Source organism: Molothrus ater, chromosome 2, assembly GCF_012460135.2.
Source record: "Molothrus ater isolate BHLD 08-10-18 breed brown headed cowbird chromosome 2, BPBGC_Mater_1.1, whole genome shotgun sequence".
Classification (NCBI taxonomy): Eukaryota; Metazoa; Chordata; class Aves; order Passeriformes; family Icteridae; genus Molothrus; species Molothrus ater.
The window spans coordinates 18,201,075-18,221,853 of record NC_050479.2 but is presented as its reverse complement, the minus strand read 5'-3'; the positions used below and the strand labels follow the sequence as shown (position 1 = coordinate 18,221,853).

The following is a 20,779-nucleotide window of genomic DNA, read 5'->3' as shown; positions in this document are numbered from 1 at the left end:
GCCTTTATTCAGAACCAATTATTTAATTGAGAGATATCAATAGATTTGGCTCTTGTCATGGAATATAATTCTGCTGCTGCATAAACTGCAAAGGGGGATTTCTGAAAAACAAATGTCAAAACAGAGCCAAAAGACCTTTCATATCAAAGGAGTAGATGCTGTTGTTTTGATCATATTCTAATATAAGTTTAATGTTTTTATCACATCCAGTGTCATGTTCATGCTTAAATTTTTTATGCAGATGAAGCCAAGGTCCTTGGGTCACTCATTAAGTATCTTGTGTTTTGGCTGTTCCAAAAAGCATGCAGTTTATATTTAGAACATGTAAAAACATGTACATTAAATTTACTATAAGTAATCTACAAATCTATTTTACACAGTTACTAGAAAAATTAATTCATAAACCAGAAATATGCAGTTTTATTAGACAGATTCAATACTTTATTTTTTTCCTCTGTAGATTTCCAGAGAATCCTAGAACAGTTTGGGTTGGAAGGGACCTTAAAGATCATCTAGGTCCAAGGGACGCCTTCCACTAGACAAGATTTCTCAGATCGCAGGTCAACCTGGCCTTGAGAACATCCAGGCATGGGTCCTCCACAACTTCTCTGGGCAAGCTGTTCCAGTGTCTCACCACCCTCACAGAAAAGAGTTTCTTTATAATGTCTGATCTAAATCTACTCTCTTTCAGTTTAAAGACATTATCTTTTGTCCTGTCACTACATGTCCTTGTAAAATGCCCCTCTCCATCTTTCTTGTAGGCTCACTTTAGGTAGGCTGGAAGGCTGCTGGAAGGCTGCTGGAAGGTCTCCCCAGAGTTTTGTCTTCTCCAGGATGAACAAACCCAACTCTCTCAGTCTGTTCTCATAGAAGAGGTGTTCCAGCCCTCTCCTCATTTTTGTGGTCCTTCTTTGGACCTGTTCCACCTAATCCATGTCTTTCCTGTGCTGAGGGTGCCACAGCTGGATGCAGTATTTCAGATGGGGTCTCATGAGAGCAGAGCAAAGGAGGACAGTCCTCTCCCTCTCCCTCTCCCTCTCCCTCTCCCTCTCCCTCTCCCTCTCCCTCTCCCTCTCCCTCTCCCTCTCCCTCTCCCTCTCCCTCTCCCTGCTGCCCACACTTTCATGCAGCCCAGGACAGGGTTGACTCTCTTGGCTGTGAGCACACATTGGTCATGTCCAACTCTTTCTCCTTTCTCCTTTCTCCTTTCTCCTTTCTCCTTTCTCCTTTCTCCTTTCTCCTTTCTCCTTTCTCCTTTTCCTCAGGGCTGTTTCCCATCCCTCTCTGCCCAGCCTGTGCTGGTGTTTGGCATTGCCCAACATACAGGACCTTGCACTTGGCCTCATTGAAATTCATGAGGTTCACCCAGTCCCAACTCTCAAGCCTCTCAAGGACCCTCAGGATAGCATCCCTTCCCCACAATGTGCTGACCACACCACCCAGCTGGGTGTCACAAGAGCACTTGCTGAGGGGCACTCAGTCCCACTGTCCATTGTTGCTGACAAAGACATTAAGCAGCACCAGTCCCAGTACTGACACGAGCTGTTGGACTTGGACATTGAGCTGTTGACTGTAAATCTAGCAGGATGATGAAAGAGGTTCCTGCTCTCCAGAGTCCCTTATCACCATGCTTGAGGCTCTCTAATCTTTCCTGATACTCCTCAGGCAGCTCCTGGCTGTGCCACAGGCGCCCAGATGAAGCAGCAGCAGCAGTGGGCATAGTGGGCTGTACGAGGGTGAGCAGCTCACCTCTCTTGAGAGCACATGGGTCCTCCCTCCAGACCTCATGGAGGAGTCACCCCCTGCCCCGTTTCTCAGTGCACAGGTTGTTACACAGGGAGCAGATGGAGCTGCCTTACTTGGTTCCGGCAGCAATCCTGATCTGACAGGTCTTTCCTCTTCACTCTCCAGAGCAGGGAAGTGGTTCTGTGATAGCACCTCAGCCTTCAGGTGAAGTCTCATCCTCCTGCAGGTCTTTGCCTGTCCAAACTTCCATAACTTCCATTCTTCTTCGTTACTGCTCCCCCCTCTCTCTTTGTTGTGGGGATGTCCTTGACTGTGGGTACATGTAAATCTCTGATTAAGTCGTCAAAAAATGTATGTATGAAAATTCAGCTTCCAAATAAGCATTTCACAGTCTTTCACAGAAATGTGTGATTTTAAGTCTGCAGAGAAGAGCCCCCCAGATGATGCAGGCAGGGAGGTACAGGTTCTGGCAAAATTCTAAGATGAAGGGTACATCATGTATGGGATAGGGATCTGTCAATGTCATAAACACCAAGCCCATGGTTAAAATTCTAAATTTATAGATATATGAAGGCTCTGATACTGGAAACTGTGCAAGATCTAAGCCATACATACATGAGAGAGAAGTGTAATTCACCAAGCATTCAGTTTCTTATGAGAGTTAAATAAGAGCAGCCTAGTGGCTTATTTGAACTGTGCCAGCTACCAGCAATCCTCAAGTATTGCCAGGGAATGAAGACGTTATGATTACCCCTGATGATTCAACTCCATGTTGGCATTTCATGAGTCAATAAAAGATGAAAGCTTTTAAAATAGGACTTAGGTGGAATATGAGACCACAAACAAACCCCACACCCCCTCTCCAGAAATTTCTGATTCACCTGCTTTGTAACTCTTGGCAGTGCATTATTGTTTTACTTAAAGTTTCTCAGATTCTCTCAGTTTTGCTCTCAGGTGTGTACAGAAGTGCCCCAGTCTGCTTCACAGAGCACCCACCTCTCTCCTAATCCAAATTTAGACTCTCTGATGAGGCACTGCTCCACCTCCATCTCCCTATATGGATCAGGCATCTCAGAGCTTGCCTTATATTCCACAGGAAAAAGATTCCTGTCAGTGTGGATCTGTAATCACTTAACATGCCATGCTGCCACCCCCAAACAAATGGTGTCTTCTGGGTGGCCTGCCATCCTCTACAATATATAGAAGAGTTTCTGGCCCAGTCTTCCCTCACCTTAAAGAGTTCTCCATCTGACCCAAAGGAGTATAAATGATTCTAAGAGGTCTATTTCGAAGTAAAGAATTCAAACTTGAGTAAGCCAGGAAAAAAATTACAAAGGGAATGTGACTTTTCAACCTTTAAGTGTAACTGCTCTGAGAAAGGAGAGCCTTTACTCTTGACCACTTTGATGAGATTCACAGAAGTGCCTGTTGTAGCCAGTACACTTTAGGGGCAACTGATGTGACTGTCACAGAAAATGTTGTAAGGACAAGGTTTGAGAAACAGCACTTCTCTCACATTTCCTGATGATTACCCCAACCATTAAGATAGAAGTATTTTTAGCAGTAACCACAGTTGTACTTTAGGATGAATCCCACCTCCTCTGAATAAAAGACAGTGAGAGATATCCTACCCCATTTTCCTAAAAATCCACAGCATCATAGTCTAAGTGATGCAAGTCAGCATCCCTTCAATCTGAAACAGGCATAGAAGCTGTTAGAAGGGATCCTTTCAGCATGAAATCTCTCAATGGTTTGTTATTGGCCACAAAACTGATTGTATTTTAGAAGGAAAGACTGAATTTCTTGACTGATTTTTCAGTGTAAGGTTGTATATGCTGATTTGGGGCAGTGGTCAGAGCAGTGGATCCTGAAGGGAGGTACCTCAAACCCCCTGAGAATCACAGTTTCAGGAGGGCACACAAAGAGCCTGTTGCAGATTTCTTGCTCTCTGCAAGTAGGACCCTGCTGTGCTGAAGCATCACCTTCTGCCCCATGGACCACCTGGTTCCTCCTCAAAGCCTGGATATTCTGCACCAAAGCAGCAGCCACTGCAACTCCTGCCTGCCGTGGGGCTGAGATTTCTTGGCTGTAATAAACACTGGACTGTCCGGGGAAGCACGGTAGCAGAATGATGCTCTTCTCCCAAAGCTAATAACCTCTACCTGTGTATTTCTGTGTCTCTAAAGCCCAGGGCTGCAGAGAAGACACTGGGCACAGCTGTGACTGGCTGAATTGTGGGCACTCCATTAAGGAATGGTAACCAACACTAAATTGATTCGTGCTGTATGAACAAAGTTGTTGCTCCTTCACCCCAGGAGCACATCTACGGGTTATCTCCCTTGCTTTTGTTCTTGGGGAAATATATCTGAGAAAAGGCTAAATGCTTTTCTTAACTGACATAATTAGTCAGGGAAAACCTAGGATTAAAATTTACCAGATCGATACTCATTGTGTTAGGTGGCCTCTAATGCTTACACTCCCAATGGTGCTGGTTTATGTCTGTGTCTCAGGCTATGAAACCATGCTATCAGACTTGCTATTTCTTCTTGCACTGTTTACTATGTCTGATGAAGTATTACTCCTAAATAATAAATAAAACAACAGAACAGCTTGCTCAGAAGGCTGCTGTAAACTCTCACACTGCAATTTAAATCACCTGTTGAAGAGATGCAAATTACATGCATGGTGCCAAAGCAGGAGCATATGTAAAAATTCCTTTTTTCTCCAGTTGTGAATTTGCCTGGTACCTGTGCATAAACACATGTGCATGTGTTTATGCACAGGCAACAGGCAAATTCCCTCTCTTGTTGAACTAAAATGGAGGATATATTTACTCCACGTGAGTTTCAGACTGCAGCAATTTTCCTTTCCAGTGATATCCCATCAGTTGGAGCAGTCTGAGGTGTTAAAGCCTTTCGTCAGTCTGGTTATATGAAACATCCAAAAAAAAGCATTTGGGAGAATTTTTCAACTCTTTGGCTCTGTACCTCTGCAAATAATTTTGCAGTCTTTAGCTTTATACCCCTGAGAGTTTTGGTTTTTGTCACACTTCAGAGGTGTGTTTTGTGTGAGGCAAAGCACACACACAGTCTGTTAAAACCAGACTTTAACTCCTTGGTTTTTTAATAAAACATAAATTTGACTTATCAAAGTTAAATATAATTAGGGATAGATTCAATTTAGATGAGTAAGTTCCTCAGTGTGGACACAGTCTCATTTGGATGACTTTGTAGAAGACCTCTGCTCAGCATGACTGTTGGTGGTAGAAGCCAGAAGAAGATCATGTGCCCTGACCCTGCAACATGGTTTATGTCAGCAGAGCTCTGAGCCTATGTGAAAGCTGTGTGGTGCTCCTCACAGCAACCCAGTGAACATCCTGCATCAAAGAGCAGATTTGGTATTGATAAAAAAGTAAGGCAGTCAGTTTAGGAGATGCTTATTTTTTAGGCTGGCAAACAGTTCTCATTCCCCTCCCATTCTTCCAGTCATTCTTCCAGTCATTTCATATATACAAAGAACAGATGACAGAAAATAATGCTTGTGAAGACACCCAAGATGTACTTTAAGGATGTTTTGCAGTAAAATCACAATTTCTTTTTTGTATTTAGAATGTGGGATTCAAAAAAGGTTATTCCCCAAAGGAAAGGGGATGTGTGAAGGAGAGGGATAGATGGCTGAGTTAAACAAGCAACAGATCAGTTGATGGGAACATTGAAGATGAGAGCCAGTATGGAGGAATTGATTTCAAAATAATTTTTTGCACACATTGTGTGAAAATGAGTTGAATTGTAAGGAGGTAAAAATTACAAAATACTTAAAAATAAAAGGAAAATTTTATTTTGTTAGTGCAAGATCTGGTGGGTGTTTGCATCAGTGTCTCTGACCTGTTGCTGATTGACATCTATACCACCTCCTGACCATTTCTGTTGTCATTTATCCCTATCACTGAGCCATCCTATTTGTCTAAATCCCATTGTGATTCACCTGTGTCCCATGTATCATTTGGTGTATAATTCCATATCAGCCATAAATCAATGTCTGCTCTCTAATATTAGTCACCCAAACTGCTTTTATAATTCAAGTCCTGCATATGCCTTCAGACAGTAAAACAAGGAAGATTATGGAGAAAAGCTGATAGAATTGTTAAATAAAATGAATGTCTGAGGCTCAGAGAAACAAGAAAGGAGTTAAAATGGGTTCTGAGTCCTTTCTGTAGCCACAGGGATAGGAATTGTCTAAACCTGTATTTGAGACTATAGCTGTTGACACTTACAGCTGAGCTTCCATTAATTTCTGCAACACAAGATCAGAATCACAGAGAAGGAACAAAGTAAGATATATTTACAGAGAAATGAACAAAGTAACATTTTTATAAAATAAATATTTTGCAATATGTGCCAAGAAAGAGTAATCAGTTCATTCTTACTTAGAAACCTAGGTTAGCAGCAACATTTTAATATTATTATTAATACGTTTCTTTTTTTTTTCTTTCTTTCATTAAGTAGATCTTCCCTCCTACCTTCTCTTTTCAGTGAACATATCTATATCTTGTGAACATATCTATATCTATCTATCTCTCTATCTATCTCTCTATCTATCTCTTTTCAGTGAACATATCTATCTCATGGTCTTGAGACCATGCAGTCTCAGATGAGTTGGCTACCCTGGCTTCATAAAACATTATTAATAAGATTACCCAGAAGGAGTTTGCCTGACCCTATGCTGGAGTGCAGATTTCATGATTTAATGACTGTAGATATAATACCATCTTTTATTTAACCACATACAGGAGTGTCCCAGGCCTCTGCACACGTTATGCAGTTCACATGCCAATCAGCAGGGAAGAGCTCTGTTTTTATTAATGCAGAGCAACTGAGCAGTTTCTCAGGACCAGGTGTGAGGAGCATCTCTGCTGACAGCCACTTCAGTGAGCACTGTTTTGTGATAGGAAGAGAAATAGAGATCCAGATCTTTTCATGTCAGAAGAAAAGGAAACAATTCCTTTTGCCCAAATAGTGTCCATTGCTCTATTGCATTGGAAGAAGGAAAACTTTAGAAAGAGATGCCTTGCAAAGAGGTGCTTGTCATGACTTGAAAATCTGAAAGGTTAGTGGAAAGCTCAGACAAAGAAAAATAATTTGATGGACATACGAAAGATTAAGGATTGATTTGAATATTCTCAAAATTGTCATAAATTTGAAATAACTTTGTACTCTAATCTTGTAGTTCCATTGAGAAGTTTCTAGATGTAAGATTTCTGATTCACTGTTTTTTAGACTTATTTCCACAGTTTCATTTGCACATGGAACATTTTAGCTCTGGGAACGGCTGCGCCCAGTCACAAGTGTTGCTGAGGGTTGTGTAGAAATATCTGAGTGAGCTTTCAAGTGATTTGTTCAGAGATGTGCTGCACAACACTGGGGTGATACAGAGCTCAGCAGGAGCTATAATGTCTGGGGTTAATGGCCTCCAGTGAATTCCAGCCTGCCATGACCACATTGGTACCATGCCTCAAACTCCCTATGTGCAAGCCAGCTCCAGCACATTTATTCAATCCATTGTGACTGCTGGGGCTGTATATTCTCTGTAGACCAGCTCAGGCTAGCTCGGGTAAATCAGGAGCATGTCGACTGTTTAACAGGTTTTTCTTTTCTGAACTCCTGGTTTGTGAAGTAAAATGAAACAGCACCCGAAATTGTTCTTGTTCAGTGTCTATTAGATAAGCTGTGTGGATATATCCCACTGTAACCCAGAGCTGACAGTAATGTATGTTTCTGTTATCAGCCTCAGCAGAAAGAGTCAGCGAAGAATGAACACATCATATGGACTATCCTGTAATGCCAAATGCAGAGCTGAGGAGGCTTTGTAGAATAAGACTTGCCTTCCTCTGCCAGAACTGGGTCTGTGGACAAAAGCATTCACTGAATGTGAAGCATGCCAATCCAACAATTTTTCACAAGAGCTTTAATGCACAAAAAAGTGCATCTTAGCAGGGATTCTCCTTCCTTGAAATATTGATAGGATTTTACCAGCATGACTCCAGTTACATTCAGCAGAAGTCCCACAGCTGAAAACTCACATACTACCTCAGGAATTGACTATTCACTGTTTGAGCTCAAGCTGTGTCAATGTATACATAGAGAGAGATGGCTTTAGCAGTACTTACTCCAGAGAATTTTCTTTCTGTGACTCTTCCTGTGATCACCTGTACCTGACAATCACTGGAGTATTTGTCTTGGGAGGCCTCAGTGGTATTTTGCTGAAGAGCTTTCAATTCTGCAATATCACATGCCCTTTTTACATCCAGGTCATGTCATAGGGCCACATTCTTGCTTAGATGCTTTCTCAAGCAAGTGAAGGGAAGCAGCTTAAATCTCGATGTAAGAGTAGAGTTCTCTTTTTGTTTGTTTGGTCATATATATTTGCATGTGCACTTCTGGAAATAATAGGCAGCTGGAACTAGGGAAAAAATGTACTTTGTGCTGTCATGCTTTCCTGCTGATTCAACGCAGCATTGCCTCTATAGCACACCTGCTATGGGTAGGGCATGTGGTGTTTCCCCCAGTCTGAAAGATACCATTTTTATAAATGGTGTTACTCACATGTATTTCTCAGACACTTGGTAATTCTTGGACTGAGTGATATCGATGGGAATGAGAGTCCTAAAAGATTTTAGACACCTAAAGATCTCTCCAGGTTTTTCTCTGATTCTGTAAGTGCTTTTGTGACTCAGCCTCAGTCTGTTGGTCATAAATATATATTGATTACACAAAATACGATTCTGATTCTTGAATGCAACAGTAAGCACCCAAAATCATTGCCATATTCCTACCAGGGCAAATGGCATTCTCAGCAAGCTAAGTTATTATATATGACAGATGAACTTTCAGAGGATGTTGGCTTTAGCTTGATGAAGCAGAACAATAATTTTGTCTTTATTTGACTTTACCAGCAAATTGAATCAGTGCAAAGTAGCATACAATTACTGCATTTCTTGAGACCTCTGGCCTTATGGACTTTTGTGTTTGGTTTGACTGGCTACTTTTTTTGTTTGCTGTTGTTGTTGTTTCTGTTTGGGTTTTGTTTGTTTGTTTTTTCTTTGTTTGGGTTTTGGGGTTTTTTGGAGTGGTTTTTTTGTTGTTGTTGCTGTTTTTCTGGGCTTTTTATTTAATTTGGAGGGGGTTTTGTTTGTTCATTTAGTAGGTATTATTATCATTAATTAATAATAAATGTCATAAATTTGATAATCCACATTGGATTGTGTTGAACACTTCTAAGGAAGAAGGAATTCTGTGTTTACTGGGCATGGTTATACTTAGGCAGTCAAGGTGATGAACTTGACAGAAAATCCATAGAAAGACAACCTCATAGAAGAAAGGCATCACTACCCAGCACAAAAATGTCACCTTGATTTGTCAGCCTTAGGGTAACCATGTTGTCCTGGTGCCGTTAATTTTGCCTCCTGTAACTGAGCTGTTAAGACTCTAATGAGAGGATGATATTTAAATGTTTGGTTTTGCCCAAAGGCAAAATGATAGGGAAAGAGAAAATCTTACGTAGGTGCTTGCAAAAAAAGCTACCTGTGGTCTGCCTTCTGATTTCTTACCATAACCTTAAGCAAACTCATTAAATTGTGGGAATTTTCTCATCATGGTTGAGACTACACATTATATGGGCCCTTGGAAACAAGTGTGCAGTTGCACTTTTCCTGGTGTGGCTGCAGTATCCCTATGTCTCAGAGGAACTATTTCAGTGCATCAAAGCCACCTTTGTCTCCCTGGCCCAACACCCATGGTCACTGGCCAGAGACTGGCTGAGCTGCCTTTGATAACTCTTCTCCAGTCATTCTCCTGTGTGCTACACTCTGAGCAGGGAAGGAGCTAGGATGATGAACAGCTTGTCCCTGTCTAATGACCATAGCCAGCTGAGGTGTCCCAGCAGCAGTTTATCCTTGTCTCACTTGCAGGGATGTGCCTGCAGGGCCATGGAGAGGTGTCTTGGCAACTCTTGAAGGGGTAACTCAGACACCCATAGTACTGCAGCTGCAGAAGCAGAGGTCTCCAGAGGAGTCAGCTCAGTTTCAGGTCTCATGAGGATTCTGATGGATGTTGGAGGCTGTTCATTTTGGTTGGGGATAAATGGTTTCTAAAACCCCAGCTGTCTCCAGAACTTGCATTTAAAAACCATCTCAAACAAGTTCCTCTATCCTTCCCTGCTGTCCTAGGATGTGTGTTACTGGTGCTCAGGTCAGCATGTGGGTCTTTGTCCTGCCATCATTCACATTTTGATCACCTCCCTTGTTTGAGTTCTGCCATGCAATCCCTGTCCTACCGACAATGGGATTCTCCATCCCTGGTGGGATCACTGCCCCCCCTACTTAGCCCCTTGGTTCTGTTCCTGGATTCCTGTTCTACCTTCAAACTCAGGTGGGATTGATTTTAGTATTTTCAAATAATCTTGAGTCTGCTCTCCGTGGTAAGGGGAGAAGGGAGGTTTGGCTCAGCTTTCTCCTCTGTATATACAAAATAAATAATTTGAGATAGTGAGAAAAAAACCTCTGCGTTGTCCCAGAGTTGAATTGAGAAGGTAGGCCAGAAAATATTACATATAGAAAAAGATACAAGATCCTTCACAGATCTGTAAATATCTTGCCAATGTTTCCACTGTCATTCCATAAGGTGGTTCTGCTTCGTTATCTTTTATTTTTGCTTCCACGTTTCTGCTTTGCTCACAGTTCTCTATGTGTACTGTATTTTAGTTTGCCTTACAAAATCCCTTAATAAATACACTTATCAAAGAAAATTGGCAAATGCACAGGTATCATTTTAAATCTCTTGTGTGATTATAATATTCCCTTCCCACTAAGGACAATTTAGCTATATGGTTAGAATTATTGTGAAGAGAAAAATCTGCCAGGTGTGACCTGAAAACTCTACCCCAAAAAAGATAAGAGTTGGGATGAACTTGAGGATGTAGATATGATTAGCTGCAGTTAGGACCATCTCCAGTGAAAGAGTATGAGTAAATCTTCTCAAGAATGTACCAAATGGAGCAAGATTTGTGACTGTGGGCTATCAATACTGAAGAATATTTAGCAGAGGCTGGAGTTAGGAGCTGGATAGGGCTCGAATGTTTTCCTCTCAGCACTCATCACTCCATATGGGGATTGTTCCACACATTGGGATGGATTCACCTCCTCTGGCATCTGATAAGGAAAGGATTCATTCTCTAGCCAGATGGCAATAAGATCACAGACACCTTGGGTACAGGAGTTTTGAGGCAACATGCCACAGCACATTCAGGGAAATATTCTGTGTTTTCTGGTTTCTTGTGGGTGAGGTGAGAAGATGAGTGCCAGGGACTTTCTGTAAGTGTTAAGTGCCCCAAAGTCACAGGAGGTGTGTGCCACACTCTCATCTCAGGGTTTTTCAAGAAGGCAGTGTATCAGAGAGCCCTGCTGACTGGCAGCAGCAGCAGCAGCCCCAGCCCCTCTGGGGAAGCAGAGGAGAGGGAGCTGCAGGGAACAGAAGCAATATCTGAGCTGTTTATCAGAACACCAGACATGCACTTTCTGGTTTATTTGAGCATTAGCTGCCTGGTTTGGGCTTGGTTTGGTGTTTTTTTGCCTGAGTCCTTTTGAGAAACATTTTCCTTATGACTCAAACAACAATGGGATTATTTTGAATGTGCCTGAAAGGCACCTGGACTGTTACCTTGTTGCATTGGAAGTGACAAAAGGAAAACTAGGGGGAGAAAAGGATTTAGTTTTAAAGTATACTTTGATTAATTTTTTGTTGGTAATGTCAACTCTTTTTAGATTTTAGGCAGTAAAGTCAAATTAATTATTTCCTTTGCCTTTGAAGATTTTCAGATTGTTTCCTGAAACCTTGGCTATGCATCATGGAAGTTTGCTGCTTTCATTTTAATTGAACTATTAGATTAGAAAATTCTTATAGGATGAAGTGTGTTTTAGTTTACCACTACCTCTTGTCCTACCACAGAATGTCCCCACTAAAAAATTTGTTCTCATCTTTCTTACAGGGCTGCTTAAGTATTGAAAAGTCACAATAGGGTGTCCCTGGGACCTTCTTTTCTCCAGGCTGAACAAATTTTACACACCTTTCCAATTACCAGAGCAGGATGTTGTGGGTGACTGTGCCAAAGGCCTCGCAGAAGTCCAGATAAATGACATCAGCAGCCTTCCCTTGACCGCTGATGTAGTCACTCTACCATAGAAGGCACTGGGTTTGTCAGGCAAGATATGTCCTTGTTGAAGCCCTGCTGGCTGTCCCAAATCACCTCCCAGTCTTCCATGTGTCTTAGCACAGCTCCTAGGAGGATCTGTTCTGTGATCTTCACAAGCACAGAGGTCAGGCTAACAGCTCAGTAGTTCCCAGGGTTCCCTCTTCTCCCATTTTAAAAATGGGTGCAATGCTTCCCTTCTGCCAGTCACCAAGAGCTTCACCTGATTGCCACGGCTTTTCAAATATCATGGAGAGTAATTAAAAAAAATTACATCAGTCAATTCCTTCAAGACTGGGATGCACCTAATCAGATCCATAGACATTTATATTCAGGTTCCTCAGGTAAGGAAAAAACCTGATCTCTCTGTTTATCTACTGAGTTTACTGAGTTCTTATAGTTCTTACAGTGTTCCATTTCTACCAGCAGAAGGCAAGTTAAAGACTAAATTACAATTAAGTACAGAAATAGGGGGAGGTATTTGCTTTATTGTAAAATACAGTGCTCTGGCATGTACCTACTCCTGCACATCTGGACTGCACAGATGTGGACACAGACATCAGTCTGTGATGTGGCAGCATATTTCCTAACATACATAAGCCATGTTTTCCTAACACAGTTAAGCATGTGTACTATGTTCTGCTGGCACTCAGGACCTGGAACTGTGATGCTCACGTATGATGGCTGTTGCAAGACAACAGCTGTGAGCCTCCTTCTCCACAGTTTAACCATCAAGAATAGTCTTTAGGAATCCCATGCCACTGACACCTGTAAAAAAGCCCAAATCAATAAAAACTTAGTGATGAAGAACTAGGGTACAGAGCACTTAGGCAAACTGGACACAGAAAGTCTGTAAGACCACATAGGAAACACCCACAAGTGCCTAGCATAGCTGTGGAAGCTGGGTGGTTGCATTCCTAATTATCTTTAAAAGGTCATGGCAATTGGTGAAAGCTCTTAATCATGTGGGGAAAAAACTATCACTCCTATCTCTAAGAAGGACAGGCAGGACAATACAGGAGTTACAGGCTGGCCAGCATTACCTCAAAGCCTGGAGCAAATCCTCTTGAAGCCATTTCCAGACATGAAGGACAGGAAGATGACTGGTTGTAGTCAACATGGGTTTCTGAATGGGAAATCATTCCTTGGAATGCTAATAGCCTTCTGTGATGACTTGAAAGGTTCAATGAATCAGGGCAGAGCAGTGTATACCTCAGTTTTAGCAAGGCTTTTGTTAGTGTCTCTCACAACATGGAATGGATTATTGGAACAGACCAGCTAGATGGGCATGGAAAATGGACTGAATTGCAATGCTCAAAGGATTGTGATGAGCAGCACAAAGTCCAGCTGATGGCCAGTCACTACTGTTGTACTACTGGCACAGGTACTGGGTTGGTACTCTTTAACATCTTCACTAATTACCTGGATGATGGGACATGGTGCACCCTCAACTAATTTGCAGGAGAAAGAAGACTGGGAGGAATGGTTGATGCCCCAGAGGATTTCCTGATATTCAGAGAGACAAGGAAAAGCTGCAGAAATGGGCCAACAGGACCTCACTGCGTTCAGGAAAGGAATGCAGTCCTTCAACTTGGAAGGAACAATATGGGAGATGCCCAGCTCGAATGCAGATTTGCAGAAAAGGCATTGGGGCTCCTGGTGGACACCAAGCTGAACATGAGGCAGCAACGTGCCCCTGCAGCAAAGGCAGCCAATGGACTCTTGGGCTGCATTAGGCAGAGCATGGCCAGCAGGTTGAGGGAAGCGATCCTTTACTCTGCTCAGAACTGGAGAGACACATCTGGAGTGCTGAGCCCAGCTGTGGGCTCCCCAGTATGAGAGAGACATGGAATTATTGCTATGGGTCCAGCAAAATGTTATGAAGGTCGTTAAGAGACTGGAGGATCTGTCATACAAGGAGAAGCTGAGATTGCTGAGGCCACTCAGCCTGGGGAAAAATGGTTCTGGGGAATCTCAACCGTGTGCATGAATAACTGATGAGGTGTAAGTAAAGAAAAAGTAGCCAGATTCTTCTCAGTGGTGCCTAGTTACAGGAAGAGAGACAGTGAACTTCCATGAAATTCCATTCCAGACCCATGAAATTCCACTTAAGCATAAGAGAAGCATTTTGCTGTGAGGGTGACTGCACACTGGCATAGGTTGCCTAGAGAATCTGTGAAGTGTCCATCTCTGGATATATTCAGAGTCTGATGTGGCACTGTCCTTCTCTAGCTGATCCTGCTCTGGGGCAAGATGGACTACAGGGAGTGGGTGATCTCCAGAGGTTCCTTCCAGCTTCAGTGATACAGTGACTCCGTATGTCTGGATGTAGAGAAACACGTTGTTCAAGGTGCCTAGCTAGTAGAAATACCACCAATTCAAAGGAACAAAAATGATAATATGGAGGGAAAATAGCAGACTATTTGGCTTGGTTTTGACTTGGTATTGGAAATGAAAACACATTTGCAAAATAAAAAGGAAGTGTTTTAAAAACAATTCTTGTAAAAAAACTGAGTTGAACAACACACCTCATTGGAATTTAACAGCCTCAAAACATGTTACTGTTGTGGTTTTTTTTTCCCAAAACCAACATGATTGTTTCCTTTAAGGTGGGTAGTCTAGCACTCAGGAAATTGACAGTGGACTCATTAGTTTCTTCCATTTTATGAAAAAGAAAGTAATAATATTTCCATTTTTTGTAAATAAATTTCATTATAAATTGAATTATAAACCAAATGGGGATATTTATATTCTCTGCACTGACATTTTTTCATTTATAAGGAACATGATGTGACTAAAAATAGTAATGGCAAAAGAAAGAAGAAAGTACTTGATACTCAATGCTTATACCAACTTCTGTGTCACTGAAATTCAGGCCTTTGGCATGAATCCTTTTTGATTCTGTTGAGAGCCCCTGTTTATTTTGTCACACCTAAAAAATCGAGAAGGCTAATAGGCAACTAATTAAATATTAAATCTCCATTCATTCTGCCACACGTGAGTGACTGCTGAATAACAGCAAAGGTGGTGGGAGGGAAGAGAATGCAAATAGCTGTTTAATGAAAGCTATCTGTTCAAGCCAGAACAGATATTGCTAAAATATTTAGTTATGGCAAGGCAGACACTTCCAGATCAGGTGCAGGAAGAGCTGTTTGTGGACTGGAGTCAGTGTGAAAATTTCCCTTGCTGGGAATTTCGGTGGCAAATGTTTGCCTATGGAGTGGAGTAAATGTGGAGAGATAAAATTTTAAGTTCTGGATGAAGGGAGAAGGAAGAGAGGAGTGGTTGCAGTGCTAAAGTATATTCTGCACTGGTACTGTGGGTAAGAAAAAAGCCCTCACACAACTCTTCTGTCAATCTCTAAATGCAAGGATGTAGTTCTATGTGTTTATATAACAACTTCCAATGAAACTAGGTTAAATAAATTAGTGTTGATAATGCTTCTCTTTTGATCAAAATTTACATGAGCAGTTTGGGAAAACTCACTTTCTGCTTGTTTTCAGCCACATCTGTACCAGATTGTACGGAGGCTGAGGGATCTGTACTTTTGTTTCAATGTGTATTGCAACATTTTTATTGCATTCCACAGGTCCTCCAGTAAACGTTACTTGCAATATTTTTATCAACAGTTTTGGATCAGTCACAGAAACCACAATGGTAAGTGCTATGATGCCATTGGCAAGAGAACAACAATACTTAATATATGTCATGAACAAAACCTGTCAATTTTTCTATTTATTGTTCAACTTGCAGGTCCTCCTGTAAATGTTACCTGCAACATATTTATCAACAGCTTTGGTTCAATAGCAGAAACTACAATGGTGAGTGGGAATGATCATTGAAGCCATCTTGTGAAGAAGTGGGATGTGATGTAGAATAGAGATGCTCAGGATGTGGGGACATTTACTAAGTTATGAAGCTACTAAAAACCTACTAAAAACCTACTAAAAACCCGAGTAAAAATAACATAATAAATAACATAAATAAATATAAATAACTATAGATATAAAAAATTAAACTCCCCTATCAAGTCTAAACACACCTACATAGGGACTGCACCACAGTCTGTAGTGCCTGTGATGGCAGCAAACACACAGGTGTGTGCAAAGCTGCTTCCTCAGGTTTCATTAGCTCTGAAGAGGCAGAGGAACGGCTGGAGCTAAGCTCTGGGTTTCCCTGCCAAGTGCACCATATTTGATTGTGCTTTACACTACATGCTGAATCACCTGCTGCTGCAGAAAATGGTCTTGTTTAACTGAGATAGAGCTCTCTGAATTGCAGCCACATCAGTCACAGAAGGAAGTGTAAAACTTGAGTCAAATGACTAGAACATGTGGATATAAGACTTAGGTATTTTGAGGATAAATTAGTATTAGGAAATGATGGGATTCCACCTGACTGACATTTGTATTTTGACTGAATGCAAAGAACACAGTCAAAAAAAAAAGGTTATACTTTCATTTTAAAAATTGCAAAATATAGAATAAAAAAATCAAGCTAAGAAAAAATTAAAATTAAAATTTTCATCTAACTTTTTAAAAAAGTCTTTTAGTCTAGAAGTCTATCAATCTATTATTTTTTTCAATATTTGCTAAGAAAAAATAAAAAGCCAAAACTTTTCTGATTCCATTTAAAAAGATGCTGAGTTTTAAAAATCTTTTTCAAAAGTGAATATAAAAGATTTGGTTTTTATTCAAGCCTACATGCTCCTGACTATGTGGGTTAATCCACAGAGATATTTTTGACAAATTTATCATAATAATGTCATAAACCCATAATAATTATTAGGTGCTCATATCTATGGTACTTTTGAAGAAATTGAAGTGTAGTTTCACAGCTCTGTTTTCCAGAGATTCCTACACAGCATCTAGGTTTTTCTGGAATTGCTGAAGCCAGAGACAATAAAGGTTCTTGGCTTCTTGCAGGACTGAGAACTTGGTAATAAATAATGAACTTGCTGCCCACTTGAAGTAAACCAAAAGAGCAGCTTTTTTGTAAGATGGAATAGATACTGCCTTGCAGGCCTTGTATTATGAAGGAAGAGAAGGTCTTTAGTCTGACTTATGTCTTTTGTTTAATATTATTTTAGATTCAATTGTAACTCATGCCATCATTTTAGTAAGTGGTGATTAAAGAATGTGGGAACACAAATCTTCTGCTCCTAAACAATTTTATTTTAAAAACCCACCCTGTTATTTAATGTTTGCTAGAGATAAAAGGCAAGTTATTGCTAGGCTGGGTTGCTTTCTTTAACAGCGTGGGAAAGACTTTGCTGTAAATGACAAGCTGTATCATACAGAGCTATAAAACAGATAAGTTAATGCTTTAGACTATGTATCTGTAATATTTTAAAAAACACCTTAAAAGAAAAGTAAAATAAATTTAAAAATGGTAGGGAAATAAACATATCAGGATGTAACATAATAATCAACAGACTTAATTTTCAGTATTTTAGGAAAACATTAATTGTTTTCTTGTGTTTTAAGGATTCTGAGAAGATAGCTGTGAGTGCAGCATTTTTACCCAGTCATGTCTGTTGATCCTAGTGTGTAGAGACATCAGCATAGCATTAAGTAGCAAAAACCCTGCACGCCACTAGCTTTACAAGATGGCATTCAATGAAAATATTTGCACGACCCAATGCTGATTGCATTAATTAGACTCCTTCATTGCTTTGATTAAATCCCCTCATTGCATTTTACCTTCTATCAAATATGTTAATGTGTACCTTTCCAATGTTCATTAACACATTTTGCTGAAAACAGCCAAACATTCAAGTAGATGAAAACAAAGACTATTGGCTTTCTTATTTTGCTTTGTTCATTATATCTGCTGAAAGTGTGGAAAGATTCTCTAAGATGCTGTTCACTTATTTGATATTGATTTTCTTAATGTTGTCACTTCTTTAATGACTATTGTGACTAGTTTTAGGAGTCTGCTCTGAGAGGCAGACATCAATTGTGGTTCCAACTACTTTGCCTTTCTGAAACAGATATAATTGTGTGGTAAAATTGTTGGCATCCCTTGTGATAAATAACAAGTTTGTTTGACTCCTAGGAATCATTTTTCCCTATAAAATGCTCTTGATGGTTTTGACATAAAACTAAATGATTCATTTAAAAACTTGGATTGCAAATTCAATAGAGACACTCCTGCCTCAGAGGAGAGGAATGCTTAGTGAAACCATGTGCATACACTGAAGGGACATTATCAGAATATAACTTGGACCACCTACAGCAGTTCTTCGGGAACTTGGAAGATGAAAACTTGCTTAGGAAAGCTTTCAGGAGGAGAAATTAACATGACAAATGGGATTACAGTCCCAGACCTACTAATTTCAGTAACATTACCAGGAGTAGTTTCTGTCCTCTGATTAAGACACACAATACAGGATAAAATTCCTCTCTATGTGAAAGGCCAGCACAGCTCCAATGTCCAGTACACTCTTCTAAAAATGAAAACCTTACATTAAGAAATAAACCTGGGATTTTATGCTGATTCAGATGGATGAATTCCATAGACTCTTCACAAGTTTTATTCCCAAAGATCTAGAGAAACAAAATGCAGATGTGACTGTCTTTCTGCTCTATAATGCACATATGGGACAGTATCCCAATAGATCATTTTTTCCTGCAAAAGAAATATTTTTCTTCCTTATTGAATTATATATATTATACCAAAATGAAAAAGGTAAAAAAAGGCCAGAGTCAAGATGATATAGTTGAAAATTTTCTTTGATTTGTCTTTAATTTAAGCCCTAACTTGCAAAGAAAGAGGAAAAGTTTTTTCTGAGTAACTTCACTGAATAAAGCAGTTATGAGAGTAAACTCTATCTATTTTTGGAAGTATTTACACATGCAGTATTCAGCAGAAAATTCACTGTACAGCATGACTGCAGTTGAGTATTACAGATGAGTAATCTACATCAGCCTGGGCAGCATCCCAAGGAATTCAGATGTTCAGTGTTCCTAATGACCAGGATTTTTTAGCCTTCAGCTGTAGGAGAAGTTAAGAGTGGTTTGTACATTGACAAGCTAATTGTTAATTACAGAAATGACTAACTGTGAGGATATTCTTATTGTTGCTGTGCCCTATAATCAATGACACTGTGCAGCAGGTTCTCTGTTAGGGTAAATGATCCAAACTCCAGTTGTGTTTTGAGTACTTATGTCAGCAGAAAAAATTGTCATTTCCTAATTATAAAAAGCTTTGCTGTGGCTGGCTGCATGATACTATCTCCCATTTAGAGGGAAAAAACCCCATAATTACAAATAAGCTTATTAGATCCTGATAAATTCACATGTATACTTTTAACTAAAGAAAAGGCTCCCAGTGAAGCCATTAGGGACACACTGCATGCTTATACCCATGGGTAGCCAAGTGCTTTTCTGTTGCATGGCCTTGGAATGAGTCATCAAACCACTGCTTTTCAATTAGCATTTATCTGTAGGATTTAGAGAGAGATGGAGTAGTCTTTTTGGCAAACCCCTGCTTTTCATGGAAGGCCAGCTAAGTCTGCTGTTTGTTTCAGACTCCCAACTCAACTGCTGGGCAATTACTGCTGTTGGAGGGGAAGCTGGGAGGAAAGCTCAGACCTAAGACAAGTGCTGGTTCAGAAAGTAGCACTGAGCAGGGCAGGGGCTCCCCTGCACTCCTCCTGCCACAGCAGTGCCTGAGGCTAAAGGGATCCAAGGCTTTGCTCTGTGAATATGGATTTATATTTGCTGAAAAATTATATCTATCTATGTTCCTATAAACAGAATAAGTATATCTGTGGATCAAGTCCCTAAATCTTCAGATAGAGCTACTAAATCTAATCAGATTAATATTCTTCCAGTATGTTTGTATTGCTGGGAGCTTATGGCTTGAGAACAGAAGAAAACTGTTTATCTGAGTTGCCTTGAGCTATTGCTGACACTGGTAGTGCATCTGAGATTGAATCTTCAGGTCTGCACTCCTTGTTCAGAGTGGTGGTGCTGTCAGAAGGAATCTGCAGAGTAGGTGTACTTGTGGTTGTGTAGGAGTGCTTTACTACAGCACACCCACTTCTACCCTCAGGACCTCACCAAATACACACTGTAGCATGCCTCAACTCCATGTTGTTCTACTATTCTCAAGAGAATTTGCCTTCAAAACATAGTTACAGTGGTAACTCAGGAAAAGTAAATTCAAAATTCTGTACATGATTAGGTCTGACTGTGTAAACACACATGCCTCTCTACTGCTAATACAGCAAGCATAGGAGGAAAAAATAATGCTGTTCTTGTGATGCAGATGTTATATTTACATTTTTATTTCTCATTAAAATATCTACACATATATATGCAAAGCCTATCAGATGTAAGCAAAGGTTTCAGTTCTGTTTTGCTTCTAACAACAAAGCTTGCAGAGGAAAAGCATTTCTAACTGTATTGGTGTGACGACTGATAAATTTATGAAGGGATACATTGAAAAATATAGGGTAATCTTATTGTCACTATTTATGATTTTGGTATAATATATATTATCCTATGCAATCTCTTCTATGAATAAAGATTTTCCAGACTGTTTTTTATTATCTAAGTCACCAAGCATTGAAGTTCATCAAAGCAATTTTTTAGATATTTCTATATAATTTACTGATCTAACTTATTTATAATTTCTATGTCATGGGAAAAAAATCCCTCTGTTTTCCAAAGACTTCATTATATATCATATCACAGTGAAAAATTAAAGCCAGTCTCACAACTAGTTGTAGCAATTTTATTCAATCAGCAGTTGCTCCTGCTTTCTTTTCTGCAGAATTCAAACC

At 40.2% G+C, this 20,779-nt stretch overlaps 1 protein-coding gene across 6 annotated transcripts in view; it reads left to right on the top strand.

The window, feature by feature from the left end:
- GLRA2 (glycine receptor alpha 2) overlaps nt 1-20,779 on the top strand; it is a 121,156-nt gene that overhangs the window by 9,251 nt on the left and 91,126 nt on the right. For 4 of the 6 annotated variants that reach the window (XM_036384232.2, XM_036384241.2, XM_036384196.2 and 1 more), the window contains exon 3: nt 15,578-15,645. In XM_036384232.2, coding sequence (XP_036240125.1) covers nt 15,578-15,645 — 68 coding nt within the window. Of the gene's footprint in view, nt 1-15,577; nt 15,646-15,741; nt 15,810-20,779 lie in introns of all 6 variants that reach the window. The other 2 variants (XM_036384203.2, XM_036384222.2) reach the window with 1 other exon arrangement.